The 25,220-nt window shown below is 45.3% G+C and overlaps 1 protein-coding gene across 7 annotated transcripts in view; it reads left to right on the top strand.

Annotated features, from left to right (window-relative positions):
- ERBB4 (erb-b2 receptor tyrosine kinase 4) overlaps positions 1–22,627 on the top strand; it is a 578,634-nt gene extending 556,007 nt beyond the window's left edge. For 3 of the 7 annotated variants that reach the window (XM_035332128.1, XM_035332129.1, XM_035332135.1), the window contains 4 exons: positions 10,415–10,462; positions 10,746–10,793; positions 11,440–11,737; positions 13,816–22,627. In XM_035332128.1, coding sequence (XP_035188019.1) covers positions 10,415–10,462; positions 10,746–10,793; positions 11,440–11,737; positions 13,816–14,252 — 831 coding nt within the window. In that variant the 3' untranslated portion in view covers positions 14,253–22,627. The remainder of the gene's footprint in view (positions 1–10,414; positions 10,463–10,745; positions 10,794–11,439; positions 11,738–13,815) is intronic. The other 4 variants (XM_035332130.1, XM_035332132.1, XM_035332131.1 and 1 more) reach the window with 3 other exon arrangements.
- Positions 22,628–25,220: the final 2,593 nt, after the last annotated feature.

The following is a 25,220-nucleotide window of genomic DNA, read 5'->3' as shown; positions in this document are numbered from 1 at the left end:
TAAGGAGCTGCCAGTTACCAGAAATCTCTTCTGCCTAAGGGGATGAGTAGGATAGCATCATTTGTACATGTTTGGTGTTAGGGCAGAACACCACTGATGTCTCCTTTTTATTAGGTTTGTTTGTGTCATTTGCCATCCCTCTGCTTCTGCATTATCTTCCCCCAAATAATAACCAAATCTTTCCTTAGATTTCATGCCAGGTTGGGTTGTGAGTTTTGTTTGTTGTTTTTTGTTGTTACTTTCGTTGTTTTACTTTCTATCCAGTGTCTTTAATTCCTTCTCCTTAAAAGGTGATCAAAAATGTTGAAAATGTTGGTAGTCTTTCTTCATTACTTCTCCAAGGATCTCTCTTCCTCAGGCAGGCGTTGCAATAAATGATGAACTTGCACATTAGCCAGCGGTTGTATCAAAGGGTTTCATAGCATTTCAGAAGGTTACATTGACTCTACCTCTCTTTTTTTTTTTTTTTTTTTATCTCTGTTGCTTCTTGAAAAACTGCTTCATTCATTATGAATATTCTAACTCCGTATGAATCCATTCTGTATCTTTCAGTAAATACTACGTTTGGTTTATTTTCCTAGTAGAGTCTATTTAACAGTGTACCAGATACTGCAATTGCTGCCAGCAAACCTTCAAAATAATTCTGCAAGTCCCACCAAGCTCTCCTCGAAGATCTCTCTTCCCCTTTTTTTGCTTCTCTAAGTTTTAATGACATCCTGGTGGTAGGAGGCTCCTGGCTGTTCTGCTCTGCCTTTTCCATTATGAGTTCTCAGTAGCTGTTCGTGTTTTGTTGGTGCCTAGTCAGCCAGCACAAATGTGTTACCTACAATAACTTTCTTCTTCTGGCAAGTATTCTATAAAGTGTGTCTATTTCTAGTCTTTGTTAGAAATGTAGATAGCACCAGGCCATTTTATCGTCCATGAAAAGCAGGACTAATACCAGAGTGGCACTAGAGTCAGCATTATTTCATTGCTCAGGGTGAATGAAGTAGGAAGAATAAACATGCAAAAATAGGCTGTAAAATACATTAGATGAAAAATTATGTCAGTCTTAAAAATTTACATGAAAAAGGAAAGCTTCTCTCAAAATGTGTATATTTAGAATATGAGTATTTAAATACCTCTTTAAAGCGTGCAAAGTTTGCCAGAGGAAAAAGGAAGAAAATTCATATGGAGAACTCAAAGAGAATAGATGATGCCCAGCTCTTCACAGAGAAATCTTTGAAACCTGTTTTATGTCAATTAGTCTCTTGCTTTGCAGCCAGGCCAGCTAAAATCAGTGAAACTTCTCAAGGACCAAGCCCTTATCCTGAATAGAATATCAGGACCAACTTCTTAAATTGCCTCGTGATTTGCAGGTCAAGTGCCTTAAAACAGGAATTTTTAACAGGATTTTTTAAACGTGTCAGCTGTTTTCTGTCAAACTCAGGCTCCTGAATACAGCCGTAAAGTCAGATAATCTGAAAGTGCTGGCTGGTATCTGGGTTTGAGCATACCTTTTCTATGAATCTAATGCGTGTTTCAAAACAAGTCACCAGCTCACAGTACTCCTGGTGAGACCTAGTGCGAGTTAACACTCAATAGAATCAGTGGAAGAGACAGTAGCTGTCTGTTGCTTCAGACCTTGATATCTGACATGTAAATTTACTGAGCTTCAGTATAAACTGGTTTAAAATCAGGCAGCATCTGCTTAATCCATGAATAGCTGCTGGCTCTGTTAACAGTCAAGAGAGCTCACAGCTGATCCATTTTCTTTCCCAAAAAGAAAAAAGTCAATAGATATAAAGAGAATAAGTAATAAATATTTCTACACTTCACTGATGAGGCATTCTTGGAAAAAAGCAAGCTAAACAACTCTACATAATTCAGTAGTTGGAAAAATGGACTAAGAGTCAGGAAATAATTATGAGAGCTGGGAGAAAATTTTCCTTCAGTGCCTGGGTTTGAAACAGAAATTGCTAGTGAAAAACGTCTGCTTCTGTGGAATCGTGTTTGTGGTTTTGTTAAAACAATAACCACACCTGAAACTACAAGGGATTGTGATTTGGAAGTGCACCTGGCGAGGCTCCAAGGAGTTGTCATTTAAACACCTGTATGCCCGTGATGGTTGGGGCTCATGAGCCGGAGAGCTCCATCCACAGCATCCCATGGCGACGGGACTCGTGTGATAATGCCCGGAGCATAAGGTAGCAGGAGGACTCGGGAGCATCCTGTGCCAAATACTGTACTTTCTAAACATACATTCAGTGGGGATAAATGCCAACACAGCCTAAAATTCCTTTTGTTAGCCAGAGTAAAGAGTCTGCCTTTCTTGTTAAATGCCGTAGTTTGGAAGGGGGGGGAGGAAAAATTATGGAAGCTATAAAAAGACTCTCCAAAAGATGTGGTGGGGAGAAGTGGGAGGAGGCACAGATGAAGTTTAGATTTAGAATGTTAAAAAATGATTATTTTATCCAAATCAGTTGGATGGTTTTTTCTTCTAGAGTATTATTGCCACCAGAACCTCAGCCCTGCTCTAAATCAACTCAGCATTTCATCAAGAAGCCTATTCTTCGCTATAAGAGACCAAGAGTGCACAATTATGGGTTTCTTTTCCCCCTTGCATAATAAAATTGGGAGATTATCATCAAGTTTCTATTCAGATTTTAGGGAGGCTTTTTTATTTTATTTTTAAAACCCATCTTTGTCTGTAAGAGCTCCCTGTTCAGGCCAGCATGCTGTAATGATTACTGCTGTAAAGGCTTCAGTGGAGATGTGCTCTATTTCATTCTCAATGAGGGCTGATGGCATTTTGAGAGGCTCAGAATATCCTTTGATTACTGTATAAAACAGACTGGGAAGATGGCGATGCAGCACACAGCATAGGAGGGGGCTGCTGCTCAGAGTGTTGCTCATCAACTTTCTTTTGTGCCTTTTTTTTTTTTTTTTTTTGGTCTGCCATATCGCAATCACACATCATGGCCCTGTTGTGAGCTTTAAGGTCCCATTCCCCATCCTTTCCCTGTTTGGGGATTTGAAGCTTGAGGTTTGTCCAGAAAAAGAGCTGCCGCAGCTCCTGTGTTTTGGACAGATGCTACGTGAGCAGGAGCAGTGCCTGGACCCTCCTCTCCCTCAGGGAGCTAGGCGATGGTACATCGTCTCTTCCAAACGGTGGGGAGCTGGCCCAGTGTTAAAAGGGGCCATTTACTGCAAAATGTCTCAGAGTGTGTATTAAAGAAAAGGAGTGACAGAAAACTAGTCATGGGTGGCACGGAGGACAGGGGAGTAAAAGAGACTGAAGGAGGAAGATAGACACATGTGAGCTGCCTCTCTTCCTGCTCTCCTGTCTGCTTGACTCTCCAGTGTGTGCATACAGAATAGCAGGGGAAACAAATTTTTGCATCTTTGCTCTTGTGCTATGCTTATATCAAATTGCAGATTTTGCCAGCTGAAGTCTGTTTGCCAACCCTCCTGAAGCTCGGGCAGACAAAGATTTGGGAAGTTTGGAGGTTGGGGGGGGGTGGTTCCATGGAGTATTTTTGACGCAATATAGCAGGGCACAGCTTTTATTCACAAGCTAGGTAGAGAAGGTGGAGCGCACTTCACCTATGTTTCCATGCCAGCGTGCTTGGAAACTTGATTTTGTGGCCACATCTTGCATCTCTTAATGGGCTATTTTCATCAGCCGTCTTCTAATCCTTGACTCCCTTACTTGGTGAGGTTTTAGACAGAAGAAGGAGGGTGTATGTCTGGTATTTTCCAGTAATAGCACAGGAAATAGTCTGTGCAGTGTTTAGGTATATATACCCCTATGCCAAGAATGTCAGGCATGCTTCATTTATGATTTATGCCATTTACTGTTCACAGTCTGTACCATATTACTCCTGGAAGGCTCTGTTGAAATTTGGGCATCCCACTGTGCTAGGATTGCTCTAAAAGAACCTGTAAGTCTGAAAACATACAGATGTTATCTAGGAGTCACCTGCAGCTATTAATTAAGTCAGTACTGAACTGAATCCAGGTCACCAGTGAACAGCCTGTACTGATATTGAACAAGTTCAGGAATGTCGTAAACCCGCCATACTGCCTGGACATGCTCTGGCATATTTCTGTCATACCCGCAGCCTCTGGGAGCTTACACTGCCTGCACATCTCACCTTTTTTTCTGACAAATGGCAAGCAGAAAAAGCGTACATACAGAAAAGACTTAGTCCTTGTTTGTTTGTTTGTTTTTCCAATTTCGTCTCACTGATGTAAACTGGATGGATTGTACCTTGGTCACGAAAAGAGCAGACATCAGAGATGAGAGCTAACAGAATGGTGCTTTACACTTTTTTTATACTTGTAGTGCATAGATATTCAAGTTAAAACATTTACCCATATTCTGAAAAAGACTAATGCTGGAAAAGTGGCTGGGAATTCATAATTTCCAACAGAGATTTATTGCTCCCCAGTGGGACTTCATGACCATTGAGCCAAGGACATCGTTCTGTTTGTGTGCTTGAGAAAACCGATGTGAGACATTAGCAGATCCCAAACTGGTTTCAGAAGATGTACGTCTCCAGTGTGCTGCGACTGTTTTTCTGTGTGCTAAAGTGCTGCAAGGTGCCAGCGATGACCCATACCTGGTACCAAGCTGTCTCACCTGGGGACCTTTCTTCACAGGCCTAGAGAAAGTGCCCAGTGGAGAAGGGAGTTTTCTAAAGTACGATGAGGAGCCTTGGCTGGACAGAAGAGAGAGCATGAGGAATTCCAGACTCGTGAACTTTTGTGTCTAGCCAGTGCTGCAAAGTGACAGCTTCTCAGCCCAGGGCCCCTTGGTCAGTCCCATTTCAGGTACCAGTTGAGCAGTGCCTGTGGTTCTGCGGCAGAGGCATGGAAGGAGCAGGCTGATGAAGGAAAAAAACATAGACCTCAGTGTTCCAGAACTTGTTCCAACCATACCCGCAGACTGCAATCCTTTCCAGTAGCACTGAGGATTCTCTGGTTTGCCTCATGCTCCAGACTTACCCATCTTTAGGAAGGACTGGTGGGAAACTTTTATAGAAAATTAAATTTCCCTGATTCAGAAGAGGAGAGGATAAACTACAAAGCTCACATAGTCTCACGGGTGCTCCTTAAGTCAGGGTAGTTGTCCATCCCTGCACAAGTCAATAGATCTGATTGTACGTGCACCCTGAGGCTTGCTTGAAGATACTGAGTGGTAGCATCCAAAGTTCAAGCACCCTCAGGTCCTGCAGGACCCACGCAGGGATCACCAGGGTACTATATCCATTTCACCTGCGCACCAGCTCTTCACCAGCAAGGGGGGTCTTCTGGTATGGGGTTAAGCTGTCCTGTGTGTAATAGCATTCCTGCTTTTGCTCAGTGCTGCTCTGACACCAGGAAGCAAAACTTTCCTCTTGAGAAAGATTCCCTGAACCTGTTCTCTCCAGACCTGAGGAAGCAGGGTGAGTGCTGGTGGAGCAACAAACGTGTGTGACTCTGCAAATGTGAGTGGTGTGCTGGATTTGTCAAGCCAGGCTGCACTTTTCATTTTACATACAGCTTGGCTCTGAGCAGGGGCTAGCACCAGAATTCTCCAGAGCTCTGCAAAGCCCTCTAGCCATCACTATACAAACGACATTTAATTTCTGTGTAGCATTACACAACAGTCTTGTGATACAGTTTTTTTTTTTCCCTTTTTTTTTTTTTTCCCTTTGATTTTCATCTCAGACATGTTTGCTCTCAGAGGCAGGGCAGAGGGAAGCAGGACTGCTCCTGAGCAGAGGTGGCTGCTCTCCTGCAGTGGTCTTTCCTATTTGAATTTCAGTTCAGATCAGTTTTAAATACCAGGCAGCTCCCTTGAAATGTAACTGGAGTTTGCTCAGGGCTGGTGGTATGGCTCTGCGTGGTGTGCTCTGCCTGCAGTCCCACCAGAGCATCCCCAGCATATTATTCAGACCCACTTGCATAAATCAGCTGTCCTCTTTCTGGGCAAACTGCTGCAGCAAGATCTGCTCGACCTGCTATGCTAGGAGGCTGCAATGTGGTGACTTGAGCCTGGATATTGACTTGGTTTTAAATCAGGTAAACCTGGTTTGGCTTGGTTTCTAATCAGGTAAGGAGGAAAGTGAGTTACTTCTAAGTGCACACAGAGCTCAATCAAAACAGGTGGTCACTGAGTTGCCTGAAGCGAGTACCACAAGATGCCCCTGGACGGTACGTGTGGGGACTGAGAAGGTGGGGGGAGTGTTCTGCTCCTGCTGCCTGGTTCGGTGCTTTTCGTGTATGAGAGCAGATGGAGTGAAAGGGAGCTGGGTGCTTGTGTGACCAGGAACACTATCTGGGTTCAGGCATGTGTGTGTACACTTCACTAAAGCCTTGCCTTGAGTAAGACAAATTTGTCAGTCACATGAGTTGAGCAGACTGCGTAGAGAACAAGGAATTATAATAATCTCAGCAGGTTCAGGGAAAACAAGCTCACAGCACTAAGGGTGCTGCTGGGAGGCTGTGCTAGCAACCAAGTCGTGGGGGTGCCAGATCCTGCTGGAGAGTAGAGTTGTCACCTGTTCGGTGATAGTCCCAACCACCCACAGTCCCACAGCAGCGTTGTCACTGACCTTCAGCACTTCCTCCAGCTGAAGTGTGTGGCAGGTGCAGCTTTGGAGGAGGCTGTGGTCACCATCAGGCTGGGGCAGGCGAGCTGCAGTGCAGGCAGGAGCGGGAACGTGGCCCTGGGTGCCATCCTCCAGGCACAACACTGGACCCGAATGAAAAGAGGCAAGGCAGAGGCACACAGCTGCCTACATACGAGCAGCAGAACACAACGTGGCTTTGATTTCATTGTGGTTTAATAGGCAGCCAGCAATGTTATGTCCTTGCTAGGAAGGAGGAGGTATTTACTTTGGGGAGACTTTAGAAGCAAGGAATTGGAAAATGCAATTAATGAATAGAAAGCAATAACACAAGCCAATATTCATGGAAGTGTTATTTACCTCTCTTTTATCAAGGCTCATTTTACACATGCATTAGCTGTTACAATAGTTGATACATCACTGGTGTTTAATACCAAAGGGCCTTTAAAAAGGCTTTAGGGCACACTTGCTTGTTTTTCATTGTTTCTCCCCGATGTGATGTTTGTGCCGAAAATTGAATCATGTAGTATAAAGAAAGAAATCTCAGGCACTTCTGGTTAGGGCTGCTCATGGGCAGTTAAAAATGCTAGGCTCCTTTTGGAGGCTGCTTTTAGAGCTTTAGTGTCGGTGGATGTGTGCACTCTGGAGCTAACAGATACAACACATATTACACTAACAAAAGGGTGATTATTGATTCCTTTTTTTTTTTTTTTTTTTTTGAAGTCCTTGTCCATCACAACAAGCTAGAGACAGCGATCATTCAGGTCAGAATTTCAGCATCAGAAATCCAAAAACCTAGGTCTTCTCAGTAAAGGAACATAGGCTCCTCTTTCAAGATAGCATTTAAAATGCAAAAGCAACTGAATTTAAAAAAAAAAAAAAAAAAGAACAAAGTAAACAGGTTCACACATACAAATCAAGCTATTTAAGTTTTCCTTGCTAAGATCCAGATGCATTTTCTGCTCACAGTGTGATTCATGTACTGACCAATAGAAGTTGGCTGGGGCTTTCAGTACTTATCTTGGAAGCCTACAAAATGATGACATCACGTTGCAATTAGCAGGCAATTTAAAGACATTTAAATAATTATATCACATTTTCAGCCTCACTAATTGGCACCGCAGCTGTTTTCTTTGCCTCCTCTTTTTGGAATGGTGGCCACAGGGTATTAGCTCATGGGGAAAAACAGTAGAGAATTAAAATGGGTGCAGACACCAGCGGTTTTGAGAAGAGCCAAGCTGTAAGGTTCTGTGCTAAGAGAAGCTGTTGCAAGACAGCTATGTTTCGTACAGAGCTAAAGGGGAGGCATGAAGAAAATACCAGTACCCTGATCTCAGTTGGCAGCTCGCTGGCTGGGGAGGGTTTTATCAGTAAAAATAGCAGTAAGTGCGTTAATGCTGGTCCATTCTCTCCTGATGTCTTGGGACAGGGCTATTCTAAGAGGGCATGTTATTATGTTGTTACACTTGCATAGTATGTACTTAAATGTTAGAATCATGGCCAAGAAAATCTAAAGATAGGACGGTGGGTTTAGCCTTTTGTGATGAGGGTGGAGCAAAGCACATCCATAGATAGATGATGTGCCCATCCTAGCACAGAATTTATTTTAAGTTTTTAATCATCTAAACATTTACTGTGAGGCACGTAGCCCTACGTATCAAAGTCAAGACCGTTGACAAAAGACTTGCTTTTCTAAGTTGCCTTTAAGAGATCCCTGTGGGCTGTGAACTAAACATAGTTCAAGACAGCCTTCCCCTTACTCATCCAGAATCAGTGAACAGCAAGTGGAAATTCAGAGGGGTGCCTCTGTGAAAACAGAAAGATGTAAACTAAAGGTGATTAAGACAGCTTGTGTAGTACCGAATAGGAAAGGAGTGGTTATATTCACTTGTTTAGTGTGAAAAGTGGATGCGTGCTTCTCCTTTGGGCAGCAGCAAACTCTGCTAACCTACATAATACTACCACAGCATTGCCACAGCTCTTTGCGTTCGCTGCAGGTCTGTAGCCACCTTGGAAATCACAGGAGACTCCCAGTCTCTCTCACTGGCCATTGCTTTATGATCTTCTGCAAGCCACCGTTCCCTGCTTCCTAACCATCGCTGTACTTACCTGGTGCCAGCTTTTCCAGCATCACTTTTCCTTAAGAGCCTCTCAGCTCTTCTTCCTCCTCCTCCTCCTCTTCCTCCTCCTCCTCCCTGGGCACTGGCAGGAGTTCTCTGAGACTGCAGGCAAGATCCTCTCCATCACTTCCTTCCAGAACCGTATTTCCCTGGGACAAAACACGTACGGAGAGAGTCCTGCTCAGACTTTGACAAGGGGCAGACAGGCAATTCACCTAACAGAGGTTTTCCTGCACTTTCGTATTTTGCAACCTGGAGCATTTTTTAGAAGGTCATAGCTTGGCTAAACACCAATTAATTTTCATGAAAATGGAGAAAAGTGTATCCCTAACTAGGGCTTGTCCACCATACTAACGCCTCCGACCTTGGGTGCTGGATCTGAGTAATAAAATAACTGTGGGAATTTTTCCGATACTGGCAAATGAGCATGTTTGATTAATAGAAATGGGGCTTCAGGCAGATAGCCAACAAGCATTAAAAAAAAAAAAAAAAGGGGTTGTTTTTAAAGGTTTTTCCTTTAAAGGTTTTTCCTGATGCAGATACTTAGCTTAAACCCAAACCCTTTTTAAATAATGGAAGATATTAGGTAGTCACCAACATCTCCATCGTGATGTTTAGGCAAGAAGTTTATAAGGGAAAGCTTGACTGTGTTATCTCCCATCTTTGCAAACTGAGTACATGTGTCTTCTAACTTCAGTATATTTCTTGTATGGATATTGCTTTTGAAAACTGTTCGTTTGTTTTTCTGAAGTGGAGTGTTCTCAGGGTGATTTCTTTTCTGAAGCAGTAGTCTTTTTTTTTTTTTTAAGCAAAATTAGAAACAAAGTAATTATTAAGAACAGATCTTGAAATCTAAAAATGAGCATTTTGGCAGTAGCAAAACACATGATAATAAAAGGATTTATTTTGATCTACCTCCAAAAATCAGCATTTCCTCAGTGAGAAACAGGTCAGTTTTGAGCAGCACTAATATAAATACAGCCTCTATGCTGTTGATGTTACAGCAGTTCAAGGTCCACAGGGCATTGTAAGATGGTTCCAAAAAAGCAGTATCAAAATGATGATCTCTGCATGGAGACATTGATGTGCAGCCTCTATAATTCTTGTTAAAATCTGTTAGCATGTGATACAGAGCTAAAGTTAAAAGGATGATGTGTGTTGAAAGCAGGACCGTGGGACATTGGTGAGTGGAAGTCCAGGGGATGTTGTGGGTCTACCAAAGCTCTTCAGGATTATTTTCCCAGGGATACTCAAACTAGCTGCAACAGACTAACAACAGTTCTGTGCCCTCCTGCTTTGTCCCTGGGAAAGGAAGCCTTGCTTGGAGCTAGGTGCTCTCTGCACTTCTGCTACCCTGTATTTCTCTGAAATTAAGTCCGCCATCCGTCATTCTTTCTGCTTTTCCAAAAATGAGACAGGAGATATTTGCAGCATATATGGATGGCTGTCAGCAGGTGTTAACACAGCACTTGCCCTTACCCAACAAGGGGAACACCGTAGCCCTCCCTGAGGCAGGTGGCTGCACAACTTGCTGCCATCAGTGAGACATTTGCCATCATTTAATTCTTTGGATTTTGGATTCAGTTAGGAAATCTGATGTGCATGTTTCTCCCCATTAGCTCATACAGCTCATGTGACTTGTTTCATTCATGTGATCTCTTTTTACGTATCCATCATTCCATTTTTCTCTCCTATTAGAGTGAAATTGGACACAGCCCTCCTCCTGCCTACACCCCTATGTCAGGAGTAAGTATTTCACATTCAACCTTCATCCTTTAGGTTTCCCTCCTTCCTTCACTACCTGTTGTCTGTTTCCAGCTCCTTATTCCTACACACAGAGCTCAAAAGCCAACAGTGAATGCAGTGTGGGTGTGTAAGCCATCACATAGCCAGGGATCTCTGAACTCAGCCTGGATTCATCCACAAGCCCTATGGACTCACACAAAATGACTGCCAACATTTCTTGAAAAAAAAAACATTTAGGAAACACGCTTGGATGAATCTGTCCATTTTTCCTTCTTATTTGTAGGTCATGATGTCAAAATTCCCTTGCACACCCCTGCTGACAAGCAATATGGTAGGTGGCGTCAAACCATTGCATTGAGGTGCCAGTGAGAGCACAGCTCACCAGCCTGAAATGCACTGCCTGATGGGATTACGTAGTGTTTGGGTGGTGACTGGTGCTGCAGGACACCCTAAAAGTAGCCCCCTGGGAATAAACAGATCAAAAATGATGGTGTCCTCTATCCCTGGCCTCCTTTGCAGAAGATTTCCTTACCATAAGGTTTAAGGTGTTTTTTTTTTTTTTTTTTTTTTCTGGGATGCTGCCAAAATAATAGAAGAGGAGAAACTGTGTTTGCCTCTTGCAGCTGTTCATCTCCAACCTGCACGTCTGGGTAGGAGACACGTTTTCTAGCCCCATTTCCAGCCAGCTCACTTCCCTGCTGCCCTTGCTGCAGTGGTGGTGCCTCCCGGGGGGAAGCCAGCTCAGCAGCAGCGGGCAGGCAGATGCTTTGCTGGCCTGCAGTGGAGCCTGTGCTGCTGCTGGTCCCACAGTGCTGGAAATGCAGCAGTCTGAAGGATGGATGAGGCTTCTCCTGCCTGGTGAAATGCATCATTGGGCAGATGTGACAGGAAGGCCACGGGAGCCGCAGACATGACTTGCTGTTGAATCTTGCCTCCCTTTGGAGCCTCCTTTCTCATGCTGTCGTCTTTTCCAACAGAACCAGTTTGTGTATAGAGATGGCGGCTATGCTGCAGAGCAAGGAGTGCCGATGCCATACAGAGCTCCTGGCTGCATAATCCCAGAAGCCCCAGTTGCACAAGGGGCCACAGCAGAGATCTTTGAAGACAGCTGCTGTAACGGCACACTGCGAAAACAAGTGGCCACCCTGGCAAAAGAGGACAGCAGCACCCAGAGGTACAGCGCTGATCCCACAGTCTTCATACCTGAGCGGGTCATCCGGGGAGAGCTGGATGAGGATGGGTACATGACGCCGATGCGAGACAAACCTAAAACAGGTAAAAATGGGTCTTTCCAGAGAAGATCCCAGTCTAGCCTGACTGCATGTTATGTTTTTCTGCATCAGGACCTTCTCACCAAAAAATGGATTTATCAACTAACCCAGAAAGACTGAAACATTCTGACCTGGTGAATGTTTCTTTGCAGGGGGATTCCCTTTTCTTTGCTTAATTTTCTACTTAGAAAGACTGAACTGTGGTATAATGTTAGAGGAATGAGGAAGAATTTAAAAACAAAAAACAATCAACAAACCCACTTCTTATCTAAGAACAAATATTTGGTTATCTCCAAGAGAAGAATCTTTCTTTGGCCAGCCATATCTCCACGTTGCTTTGTTTATTGATCTTCTTTATCTTCATGGCATTGTGCTTGGTAAATGTCATGTTGAACATATCGCAGAACCAATGCACACGGTTGGCATTTTATACCCAGGGGAAGTTTAGGACTGAAAGAACATGATGTGCTTCAGAGAGACCATCATGGAAAGGTGAAGTTTGCCTAGATCTGTGCCAGCTCGGAGTGTTACACTTCCCACTTGGCCTTCATTCACTTCTTTCTTTGTAAATAGTGACAACAGTCATTTTGCTGCAAGGGGATGTGTCATTAGTAATTTGCTTTCAAACATTTGCATTAGCTTTAAAGAGATTAATTAATGCAAATGTAAATGCCAAGTAACTACTGGGTTTGCTTCAGAATTTGGAAGCCACATTGTGTTACATGGTGGAAATAGAGGGAGTCCTGGGACTGACCCAGGGCAGTAGCAATTGTAGGAGTGCACTCATGGCTCTGCACTTCAGCAGTCAGCCTTGCAGTCAGGGATTGGATGCCTGAGTTTGTTGCAGTGTCAGCGTATGCAGGTGGTGTACACAGAGCATAACGCTTCACAGGAGCTGCCTGAGCCCCCAAGGAGGCAGTAGTGGCAGCCCAGGAGAAAGCACCTCCTTCCTGTCTCACCAGGCACAAACTCAGGGATGTCACGGTGTGGTCACGATGCTGTGTGCGCTCCGCCATTTGGGGGATTCAGATGAAAGCACAATATGGTTGGCATTGCTTCAGAGTTCCTACTGCGCTCTTGGCAAGCTGTATGTGCCTGTTCCTCCTTACTGATTCAACAAAGTTTTAGCTACATGTTCAAAATAATCTTGCTGAGCCTTGAACATTGACATTTAATATTTCTGGCCCCTTCCTGGATAAAACCAGAGTTGAAGTGAGGACCACAGCCACCCTCTCATCCCCATGCAGCACGGCAGTGCTGTATGGGGAAGGGGAGTACTGTTGCCTGTGTCCTTTCTCAGGTGTTTCGTTGGCCCTCTGGCCATGGTAGCTGCAGGCAGGGGCCCATTTCCTTGCAGGGCACTGTGTGGACCTGTCTCCAGAGCTTTTTGTGGTGTTAATCCACAGCAAGTGTTTTGAAGGAGCTGTATGTAACCTGCCCCAGCTCATCTTCTGGAGTTGATGTCACTCTTGTACCCTTTCCAGGACCCATTTGAATCATTTTTTTCATAACGCTTCAAGGCCCTTTGTCCTTCAGGGATGGAAGGTTTTTAATCAGGCAAATTGTTCTGTTAGAAACAAAGCTGTCTTAGAAGTTAGCCCTTGGAGGTGTTCTTTGTGCAGAGAGGCTTAACTAAGATTTCTATACAGCCTTCTGGATGGAAGATACATCCAAGGCTTCATGGAGAGTCAGCCACAAAGATGAAGTATTTCTGCGTGTTTGGCTCTGTAGATCTTGGACAGGAAGGCCAGGATCAGATGAGGCATGGGCTATGGCTCAGCGCGAGCTGCAGTTCAGTTTCCAGCTTTGTAAGTCATTTAGATGAGTCACTCCATCTCCCAGGGTCCTGGATCTTCATTTTAACTCATATTGTCTGTTTAGGTAGTAAATTCTTTACTTCTAGCAAGCATGTGCTCAACATAGTTGGCACCTGATGTCATCTGGAGTTGGAGGAATGGCTGGCTGAAGGATGCACTAGTCCTCAGGCTGCTTCCTGTGCAGTCTCATAGTTACATAAAAATGTGGCTTGCTACATGGATGAACAACTCTCCCTCTTTGCTTATTGTTTTTATCTTTCCTTAGATTACCTAAACCCAGTGGAAGAGAACCCATTTGTCTCCCGACGAAAGAATGGAGATCTCCAAGCTGTGGACAACCCAGAGTACCACAATGCTCCAAACGGGCAGCCCAAAGCCGAGGATGAGTACGTGAATGAGCCATTGTACCTCAACACTTTTGCAAACACCTTGGAAAACGCTGAGTACCTGAAGAACAATTTGCCAGAGAAAGCCAAGAAGGCCTTTGACAACCCAGACTACTGGAATCACAGCCTGCCCCCACGAAGCACCCTCCAGCACCCGGACTACCTGCAAGAGTACAGCACAAAATACTTTTACAAACAGAATGGACGGATCCGGCCCATTGTGGCAGAGAATCCTGAATACCTCTCTGAGTTCTCCCTGAAGCCTGGCACTGTGCTGCCCCCGCCACCCTACAGACACAGAAATACAGTGGTGTAGTAACCACGGTCTTACAGAAGTGGAAAGGCAACCCCTTCTAGCTGCCTCACTCTTTCTCTCTCTCCTTTTCTCTTCTCCCCTCCCTACCTCCCTTTCTTTCTCCCATGAGCTTCCTCTTCTTGCCAGTTCACTCATTTTTGATATTTCCAAGACAAAGGATGTCTTGGAGTCATTTGCAAATTGGGTTGGGAACCTGAAAGGAAGGAAGGAAAGAGACTGAAAGGAGGAGTGTACAACCTGGCGCTTCCCGCAGATCTGAGGGTCAGACGGCTGGAGAAGCCAGGCGGTACCAGTAAGGGCAGTGGCAGTGTTCCTGCTGTCGAGCTGCTTCTCAGTGATTCAGCCCAGCCACTGAAGGGAAAGCTGCAGAGAGGCTGTCTCTGTCAGGAGGAACTGATGAGAGTCTGTACAGCATTCCTGGAAATCTCAATGCAGTTTCCATTAGGGGGAAAAACGGACATTTTTTATATCCTGTGTGATAGCATAGTAATTGAGATTGAGAATCCAGTTTCTTTCTCTAACACTTTCTATCTCAGCAAACGGAAATGGCTAACCTGGCTTTTCATAACCGTTCCGATCTTCATCGTGGCTTTCCAAGAAATGATGATGTGACTCTAATAGCCGGCTAAAACCCTTATTCTGAGCCACACCATGATTTTGTGCCACTTTGGTAACCACAGGGACTCCAGCTCAGAACTGGTGCATGACATGACCATTTTTGTATATCTGCCAACAGGACAAATGTTTTAAAGAGAAAAATCCTTTCAGAAAGGAGTAACAAGACCCCATCTCCAACCTGTTCTTCTTGAAGCTAAAAGACAGGCCAAGAAATCAAGATTTGTATGTAAAAAGTTTTGTTTTCCTGCTTATACCTGCTGAACATAGGTACGTAAAAAGACCCAAACAAATTCTTCCCTCTTTTTCTTCTTCGCGATTGTGACAGGAGTAGGGGATGCTGTCAGGCAACACTGAGGATGAGATGGAGAACTGGAGAGTTCCATATGGGTCATGAAGCCTGCTGGTGTTCTGTGGGGTAGCAGTGGGAAGGGTCCTTCAAACTGGAAGAAAGACACTGGACTGGAGAAAACGCACATAGCAGTTCACTGGAAAGTTAGTTTGCACTTAAGCTCCGATTTTATTTGAACTGTTTTCAGGATTTTGAATGAAGCAATATGGAAGTGACCAGCAAAATACAAAATAATAATTTTAAGTCTAAAAAAAAAAAGTAAATTATATGTAAAGGATGACTGTGGAAATGCCAAAATGAAGCAAACCAAGTCTTTGGAACAATGTCCACCAGTTCTGAGAGGCCATTGCATTGACTGCTTCAGAGAATACAGTGACAGAGCAACCACCTCTTACTGCTGCCACATGACAGACAGCAAGCCCTGAAAGGGATCAGCGGAGACCAATGCCTTGCTCCGGCTTGCAGTACAGCCCAGAATGCTTTTTTCTAACAGGATTACTCTTGCACAGAAGAAGCGCATACGAGATTTGAGAAGTCAAAACGTGCATGACTTGCAGAGCCTTCAGTCAAAAAGTGTAAATAAGTATAATTCAGTCTCCTTGCACTTAGATCTGCTTTCATCAGCCTCAGTTTTTGGGCAGACACCCTGCACACACACCCTCCTCTGTTTGGAAATAACTTTCAGCCACAGTCCTGGATGTTTTTAGCGACATGAGGCAGATGGAGCTGGGAAGGGTGCAGAAGGGGCCAGTGAAACTGATAGCTGGCTCCTGATGTGCCGAGACCTGTGCGTAAGAGCATTTGCATACCTAGTTCCCACTGAAAACCTTAAGGACATATTAAGTACCCTTGTAGATCTGTCTGTGTCTCTATCCGTTAAGGCTTTTAAAGGGGAAGGAATAATACCTGCTGGAGGGAAATCTTAAGCAAAAAATACCAGTTGGAGGGCAGTGTTAAATGATGCAACAGTATTTCAGTTTATGCACGTCAGTACTATTAAAGTCAAGGTCTTGGGGTAATCTGGAAACAAAACCAGCAACACGTGGTGGTCTGGAAATTGTACCAAGTTCCTCCAGAATCCTGCCATATGAATAGCTTGCCACCTTTAATCATAAGGGAGCAGAGGAAGGAGTAAGAGACATGCACTATTTACCCAAATCTTGGTGGCTCGGGGTCAGCTTGATAAAGGTATGAAGAGATTTCAAACCTGGGTTGCTTGGTAGGCTTGGATGTGGAAAGCAGATGTGTGTCATCAGTCAGGGTTCGTTCTGCCAACAACCTGCTTCTGTGCTGCGTGTGTTGAGGCCAGCTCGAGCCAGCTGAGCTGCACTCCAGCTGTGGGGCAGGTGCTAGACCTGTAAATGCAGTACGAAGCTGGGGAGCCCAAAAACAGCAAGGGCAAGTACGGAGCTTTGAAGCTATTGGAAGGAGATGTTGGGCCAGGTGGTACCAAGGTGGTGCGTGGTGGCGGAACGAAGTAACCTGCGGAGCACTGAGGTGGAATTGATGGTCCATGAGCATCATGCATCCCAGAGGCCTTGTCTCCTCCCAACACCCTCCCGTAACCGCTCATGATTTGTGATAAGAGACAGAGGCAGGCACTGGGCAGGGGCTGGGTGGCAGAGATGTGGCATGAAGTCCTGCAGACGTCACTCCTGGAAGGTTTGCTGGTAGTGCTCATGGTGTCATCTGAAGTACGGCCAAAGGTACGGGAGGTTGGGAAACAATTGCCAAACTGCTTGGGGACAAGGACCAGCACAAGAGCACAGATGCCTGGCAGTGCAGCAGCAGCTTAGGTGATGTAGGTAGGTGGAGTAGAGGGGAGAAGGCATGGAAAGGTTTGTCCCGGAACAAGGCCTTATAACAGAGTAACTCCTAATGGAGAAAAAACCTGGCAGTAAGGTTGTGTCTGAATTCAAAGAGGGGGATGCAAAGGCTACTTGGGGAGACGTGCTCACATCTCCTAAACCTGACAGGATGGTGCTAGGGTGTAGCTGCTAATGGAAGGTGAAGGTCTGTTTGTTTCTCGGGTAATTAAGTAATACCGGTGTTAGAATAGTCAATATGTAAATAATTGTGTTCTTTAACAATTTAACATGTCTTAGAAAACTTGAATTATTTATTCAATTTAATCGTTGACTGTGGGTATGATGTAGTATATTAGGTAGTGTGGAAACACAGAGGTTCCTTGAAGAGAGGCTGAGCAGTGCTCGATGCACCTTGAATAGCAGAGGGCACACAAGGGATCAATGAACACAGCAGTGTGTGATGATGGAAAACTCAACCAACTGCAGCTTAACAGATGGGCATTCTTTTTCCGAGCTTTTGGTTTGAGTTGCAATTGCCAAAAATGTTCCTTACATTTCCTGCTGCACCTATAGTTGTCCTTTGTTGCACTGTATGGACGTGCATGGTGCTGAGCACCTGGTTAACCATTTTCTTCCTCCCAGTAAGAATAACACAGCACATAAGCGTACACCTGTCCTTTGAAAGGGAAGTTCCTCGGAACTAGTAAGTTTTTGTCCCCTTGCCAAAAATTGAGTTTAACCATGGTTAAAGGAAAAACAGCAAAACTAAGAGCAAAACTGGCTTTTTTAATCTAATCAGCAAAAATACCGGCCTGGCCATAACTCGTGTGTTTGCATTAGTGGTTATAGCTGCTATTTTGGAGCAAGGAATTCAGACAGATGTACATGAAAAATGAGGGCAAATATTCAACTATTACAGTGTGGAAGATGAAGTTCAGGCTTTGTAAGGAATATTCACAGGTTTGTGGGGGGAAAAAAAGGGGGTATTTCCACCCACATACTGCATTTTGTCAGCACAAAGCAGTAGGTGAGAGCATGGGCAGAATTATTTTCTCCAGCTCTGATAAATTCTCTGGTTCTACAATGGTATCTATACACACCACTGTCAGTTTTTATGGATTTTATAATGCAGACACCTATTTATAAATGTTTTCCTTTTGCTTATCATAGCATGCACAATGGAAGAGCAGTGAATAACTTTTCAAGAGCAGATGCCTGCATGTGTATCAGCCTTTGTCCAAGGCACAAAGCACACGTGCTAAATGAAGGAGAACAACAGCTTATTTTACCTAATCTCTTGCAGTGATACTTGTCTTAGATGTTACCTACCTAGCTGAGGGCTGTTTCAAGCAGATGTGGAAGCTGGATTGATTTGCTGTAACGTAATTGACTGAAATCAACTTCTCCTAAAGTTCCTTTTTCAGTTCTTTTTCAAATTTTTCTGTACAATAGCTAAGGAGATGTGCTTACACAGCCATTTGCTCAGATGTAGCAGAGTATTTACAACTTGTTTTCAAACAGGTCATCCTTCCCAGGTGGGAAGCAATGGAAATAAATCTGAGTGCTTATCAGCGGCAGGAGCCACCACATGCATCTGTGTCAGGTACCTTAAGCTCAGCCCAGAGATCTTTCTATAGAAAAATAAGGTTGTGTTGACCCTGGTTTTTACCACTTAGTAGAAAATTCATTCTTGACTGCGGGAGTTATGCAGTGATCTCATTTCTTGTGTTTCTCTGGGTTAATGAGGAGAGGTCTTCCCTTCCTGTCCACAGGGCAACTTCTGGTAAGCCCAGAAACTGGGTGTGAGGGGCAGTTGTGTTTATGTGCTGCAGGGGCCAGGCAGCCTGCACACATGCAGGCTTATTTCCAATCAAGATTTGGGTGGGAATTACACAGGAGCATTCCCCTGCCCTCAGCCACCACCAGGCACAGCCTCGACACAAGGAAAAATGGCAGCTCTGAAAGACCAGCGTGGCCCCGACTGCTCCAAAACCTGCTGCAACCCAGCTGGAGCCAGGCAGTCCAGGTGGTGGGGAGTGCCAGCTGTGACATGGGTCTGGACATAAAGCTTGGGGTGGGTTTTTTGGTGTGTGTGTTCTTGATTGTCTCTGTCCTTTTTTTTTTTTTTTTTTTTTTTGAGGCTAGATCTACATGGGAAACTCAGGTGTTAACAAAGAATCTGGTATTGTTTTTCTGATGGAGTGTCTGTGGAGGTGTCCTGTGTCACGGTGGTGGTGCAAATGAAGGGCCTTTGTGGGCTCTGTTGGGCTGTGCAGGAGATGAGGAGGCTTTGGTACAAGTCAGCGCTAGGTTTTCCTGGTCCTGCAATTCCCAAGGTATCAAATTTGGCTGCCTTCAGGAACCTTGTGCACCCTGGGCAGGAATCTCTCCAGAAACCAACAGCCACTGTGGCACACACATCTGTCCATCCACCCTTTTGGTGGCAGGGAATGGGAATTAATGTCACTGCCCAAGGGACTGGCAGCTGGGGCATCTGCTTCAGAGTAAAGGGGCACTACTCTCCTGGGCTCTGTTTTCCCTTGTTCTGCACAAGTGGAGAATCAGGTTTTCCACCTTGATTTCCCAACCAGATTTCAAAATTTGGAAGCTCAAGTAGGTGTTCTGCTTTGAAGGCTCTTTAGCATGAGGGGGACTGGTAGAAAATAGGTTTTAGCAAGAACCGGAGTCAGGCCTCAGGTTATCAGTAACCTCTTTGGCTCTTAAACATCACCTCATAGGAGACAGCATTGCCCAGAGTTCTTCTGTATTTTCTAAAAGATTTTTTTACATGCAATAACATAAAAAGACTGTTCATTTCTAGATCTGTCAGTTGTAATGTTCCCATTACCTTGGATTGTAAACCTCTGCTGCTGACGTAACAGCTCATCTGTTACACGTCCTAGATTTGGGTTCAGATGTTACTTCAGAAAGCCAGGGCTGTGCATGGGCAGGGCTTGGGGGTCTGCAGGGTTCACGCTTCTTCACGGGACAGGAAGCAGGGTCATCCACCAGGGCAGCCTCTGCAGCTCGGCTGCTTGGAGCATGCCCCCACTTCATTTTTTCTCTTTTGCTAAGTGTTATGCAAGTAGAAATAGCCACTGTTTCACAAACCAAGAATAAATAACAAAGTTCGACAGTTAGAAGCACCACTTTGAAATGTGCAAAAATGACTTGTGTCTGCCCTCATTTTATTTTAGCACAAGGTCATACTCCTACCGTGTTATGTATTAGTACTTGATGATGCTAGTAGGCCTGGGGAAAGGACTGAAGCTATGGTTGTCTTCATTGCCCTGTGGCGTCAGCTGGGATCATTGTGTAGGTCTGGGCAATGCAGAGCATCTTCTGGGGAAGTTGGTGGGTGTTAAAGCCCACCTGGCGGTGGTGGGACACAGTGGGACTTACCTGAAACGCAGCCATGTGTCTCTCATGACTGGTGCCAGGCTGAAGAAATGGTCCCACCCAAGGCATCCTCCAGTTAGAGACTGTGCTGAGAAAGAAGGAGGTCTGAGAGGGACAGCTAAGGTTGCTTCCCTAAGGAAGAAGTGAGAGCAGTCAGTGCTATGGTTTTTTTTTTTTTTTCCCTCTATTTTCAGAGAGCCCTTTGGACCTTGGTAGAGAGGGGTTTTAAAGAGAGGCTTGTGAGGTGTTATGCCATGTGAGTAGTTACGTCCCAGTTCTTCCCCCTCCTCAGTAAAAAAAAAAAAAAAAAAAAAAAAAAAAAAAGCCATGAATTGTGCTCTAAGCGCATCGTGCATGAAGCCACCAGGGCAGAGGTGCACCTTGCACAGCACCCTCTTGCTGACGGCTCGGGGCGGTTGCTGCAACCAGGGCACGTGCTTTGGCTGTCACCGCAGCGCCAGTGTCCCCATGCCCTGCCCAGGCTTTGAGCCCTCTTAGGTATAAAAGCACTGTATTGTCCATAGCACTCCGAAGACTAACCCTTTTGGGATAACCACAGTAAGAAACTGTGAATGGTATTTTATAAGTAAGTGTAGATATGTATGCCGTTCTTTTGAGGTAAGGTACTATGACATATGTAGCATAAACTGGTACTGTTGTTAAATGGGTCGATTATTAACTGAGCAGCTGTGTAAGGGGTAGCTAACTTTGAATGCACTACAACCAGTGTTCCTGTGGAGATGGGGGCTGAAGGTATTTGCTGGGTATGTGTCTTCATGGTGGGGTATGTTGAGGAGAAAATGCACATCAAAGAAAAAATCACGATTATTTAATTTCGTGTTGGAAATCGGTGCACATTCAGTACATTATTCACAGTGGTTTTCACCTATTTTTTTTTTTTTGGCCCAGTTTTTGAAATTTCCCCAACATCTTAAGTTGGAATTTCTAAGAGGTAGCAGCCCTAGTGTATGGAGGGGAAACTGAGGGGAAAAAGAAGCCTGTTTCTAAAAACATACTATCCAACCTATCCAAAATACATTTCTTGACCTTGCAGTCTCAAACTACGTATTCCTCCTGGTGAGGCTCAAATTCCCAAGCCTGGAGGACAACATTGCTGCCCCCTCAAAATCCAAGGCTGGGCCCGGTCTGGGAGGTGAAGCAGGAAGAGCGCAGAGCTCCTGCAGGGTGGGTGCCCCTCACAGCACCTCCCAGACCAGCCTGCCGGGAGGTAGGCGGGGCAGGGGTGGGGAGGGTTTTTAGGCAATTCTCCATGTGTTTATAGTGCACAGAGGTGTTACACACTAATACTTCTGCCTTATGAAGTACCTTCAGAAGAAGAGAAGCATCAGCATGTTGGGGAAGACGCTCATTTCGTGCAGAGTGATGCATTCAGAGTTAGCTGCCTTTCTGAAACAAAAATACAAAAAACTACTGTATGTTACTTTGAAAATGTGAATAGTATTTTTATAGCTTGTTAAAGACACAGCTAGTTGCATTTGTAAATAAGGATAATGTTGCTTTTATTTTCCTTGTGGACACCATTATTTGGAACATAATTGTCCTTAGGGTTGATTTGTATATAGGTAATTTGCTTGTGATTTATGCCGCTCCTCCCCTTTTCTTTCTTTCCCTTCCCACCTTCTGGTTTTGATTAGAAATACCATTTTTGGCATTCTGTGTGATTCTGTGTTTTAGCACTATTGTGGTGTGTTCAGACTTTCTGCACTTGCTTACACAGTAGGGTATGCCAATTGTGTGTGGCGTAACGTTACTTTAACCTTTTGTTTCTCATATTTTAGCTATTGAGGATTACGCACTGTTAAAATACTTACTGACCTGGGTTAATATTAGGTACATATTTTAGCATAATTTCCCTTCTTTTCATGGTTTCTTGTTTTTTCTTTTTTTTCCCCTTCCCTCCCCTTTTGTCTTGTTTGGAGGCTGGGGAGAAGCCTGAGGATCTTCTCTTTGTGTGGTTATACTTTTTCCCCCATGTGCAGTCCCAAGTTTTTCCTCATGGTCCTTGGGGTAGAGCTTTATCTGTTTGTTAAGGCAAATGTAGACTGCCACCCACCTTGCATCAACCCACGCTCATCCCAGCTGAACAATTTGAAAACTGTTCTGCCTTTTTGTTACATGAATCTGTCAGAAATATATTTTTAATTTAATATAAATGAAATTCAATAAAATATGAAACAAAACGCCTCTGTGTCCGTGTGGAATTTCTTCCCAGGGAACGACCCCTGCTCCTGTCCTGGCCTTGCGTGCTGAAGCCTTGCACAGGGCATGTGGGCTGGGGCAGCCCCGTCCTTACCTGCAGGCAGCACTGCCTGGGGGGCTCCCCCTGGCAAAATGGAGAGGCACCCGCACACGGGATGGCCCAGAGCCAGATAAAGACCAGCAAGCTGTGGGGCGCCAGCCGCAGTCAGGTTGGTGTACAGCTTCGCTGGGGGAGAGGGTGCACTTTATTAAAACACAAAACCCCAATGCCTTAAATACAATTGGAAACAAAACAAAACACCTTCAAGGACGCAGGCTGCACAAGTGCTTGCACACCACTGCGTTACCCACCCTCCCACCGCCGCAGCCTTGGCCAAGCTGTTACGCTGGCTTTGGCAGCTGCACCTCCGCAGCCAGCTAAAAACTGGGACGGCTGCACGAAGCCCTCACCTGAGGGGCTGACCTGAAGCACACCCCCAGCCATGCGCCCACCCCACGGGGTCCCACGGCCCCTTCCCAGCACCTCGCCTGCTGCAAGTGCCGGGGTTAATCCCTCGGGTTCTGGCACGCACCCCACATCAAAATGCTCTCACTGCCCTGAATCTGCCTCTCTGGCTACCCGCATTACCAGGACTCCAGAGAGCACTTTAAATTTAGTGTGAAACAGTAAAGGTCATTTGGCTCTTTGAGGCGCATTTTAAAATACTCCAGTCTCCCTGGATTGCAACTATTTGTTTCAGGAATGACCTCAACATTTTAGACCCAGTAGGTCATTTCACAGAAAGGTCATTTCACAGCCACGTACAATTCTCTTTGCTGTGCCGGGTGCTCACGTGGAGCCCCTCTGAATGGTCCTGCCTGGTTTCAGGCAGCGCCACAAAGGCAGACGAAGGCTTCAGCTGGAGAGCATCAGGAACACAGCTCTTATTAGTACCAGCGTTGCTTGCTGCAAAGCTGCCAATATTACATTATTAAGCATGCATGCGCCTCAAATGTAGGAATTAGGACCCGCATTTTCCGCAGGGACAGCTGAAATCCTGCTCACTAGCAGAAAGGTGTGCTGCTGCAAGCCCCTGCCTTCCCGGGAGGGCTCTGGGGACAGGGTGGCCGCCTGGCACGCAGCGTGGCCCCAGCACTGAGCCCTGGCTGCTGCTGCAGCACTGTGTCCTTTCTGCACACCAGGACACACGCAGTCACAGGCTGCGGCTGAACTAATACAGCACAGAGGAAAAAGCGTCTGAAGTCTGAGATATGACACTAAAAACTCCTGCTGTCATTACTGTAAAACTTTAGCAATGCTTCAGAACAAACAAATCCCAGACACGAGACAGTCAAGACAAGTGTGCTATTAAATACACCCTCCCTACCCCAATTCACTGTCCCCAGGTGGGTTTGATTTAACTCCTCTCCTCCCCCCCCAAAAAAAGGAAAAAAAAAAAAAAAAAAAAAAAAAAAAGGCTTATCAACCAGCCATTTTCCTGTGAAACCATATTAATTTAAAGCCCTCTGCCACTCATTCAGCCCAGCCCTGCCAAGGCTATTAAATTCAGGTGTTTAAGCTGCTGCTGAAAAGCACAATTTAGCTTTTGCAGGCAGTTCCATGCTGCACGAGGTTATCTGTGTCTTTCATGAACCAGATGGGCAAGTGCATATGAAAGTATTCAGACATGAAGACTCATTTCAGAATAAAGGTTGATCATGCAGTAAAAGAAAGGAAAAAAACTACCTGCAGGGCTGGATGACCCACCACAACCACACCAGCAGCAGGCTCCAGAGCTCCTGTGGAGCTCTGCCCAGCAGGTGGCTGGGGCTTGCAGCAGCCCCCACCACCTTGTGCAGCAGCAGCATTTTGTCCCAGCAGGGCTCAGCTGCACCCCTGGGTGCTGGGCACGGTGCTGCTGATCGCTGTGCTCACCAAGAGCTGCTGGCCCCGTACCACCGCTGGTAAAGTCTCGGCCCACGGAGGCAGGAGAGGGTGGGACAACATTTCACTAGCAGTGGCGCAGCCCCAGAAGTCAGATTGCTACTTCAATCTGCCCATAATGCTCGCTCAACTAAACTCCTCTGCCAGCATTACAAAGTGCCCATTACACAGGCAGATTCAGGCTGTGCAAAGCGCTCACTCCCAGGAAATGCATCAGCTCTTCAGCTTTTACCCAGCCTCAAATACCAGCTCCTTCAGCACTCAGTGAAGGCTGGGGGGTGCTGCCAAGAGCTGGACCTGGGATGGGGAGCATGGTGGCCTTGTGGGACCCAGTGGCACAATGGACCCCAGAAGAGTCAAGGCCTGAACCTCCCATGTATGTTTATATTTAACTGTGAGGCTGCAATTCCGTGGTGGTGTTTTTTTGTTGTTTGTTTTGTTTTGTTTTTGCTTGGTTGCTTTTTGTTGTTGTTTTTTAAGTTTGGTTTAGTTAAAGTGCAATGAGGCCCTGGGAGCAGCTGCAAAAGACAAACCTGCCTGTAAAGGCAAGCCTATTTGGGGACAACACATTAAAATAAATAAACTGAGTAGAAAATGAGTCCAGCAGCAGCTTCTGTGGGGATCCCCGGGGGGGGGGGGGGGGGGGGGGC

The sequence above is a fragment of the Oxyura jamaicensis genome, chromosome 7 (genome assembly GCF_011077185.1).
Source record: "Oxyura jamaicensis isolate SHBP4307 breed ruddy duck chromosome 7, BPBGC_Ojam_1.0, whole genome shotgun sequence".
In the NCBI taxonomy this organism is placed as follows: domain Eukaryota; kingdom Metazoa; phylum Chordata; class Aves; order Anseriformes; family Anatidae; genus Oxyura; species Oxyura jamaicensis.
The sequence above is the reverse complement of the archived record's forward strand: the minus strand, read 5'-3'. Positions and strand labels throughout refer to the sequence as shown.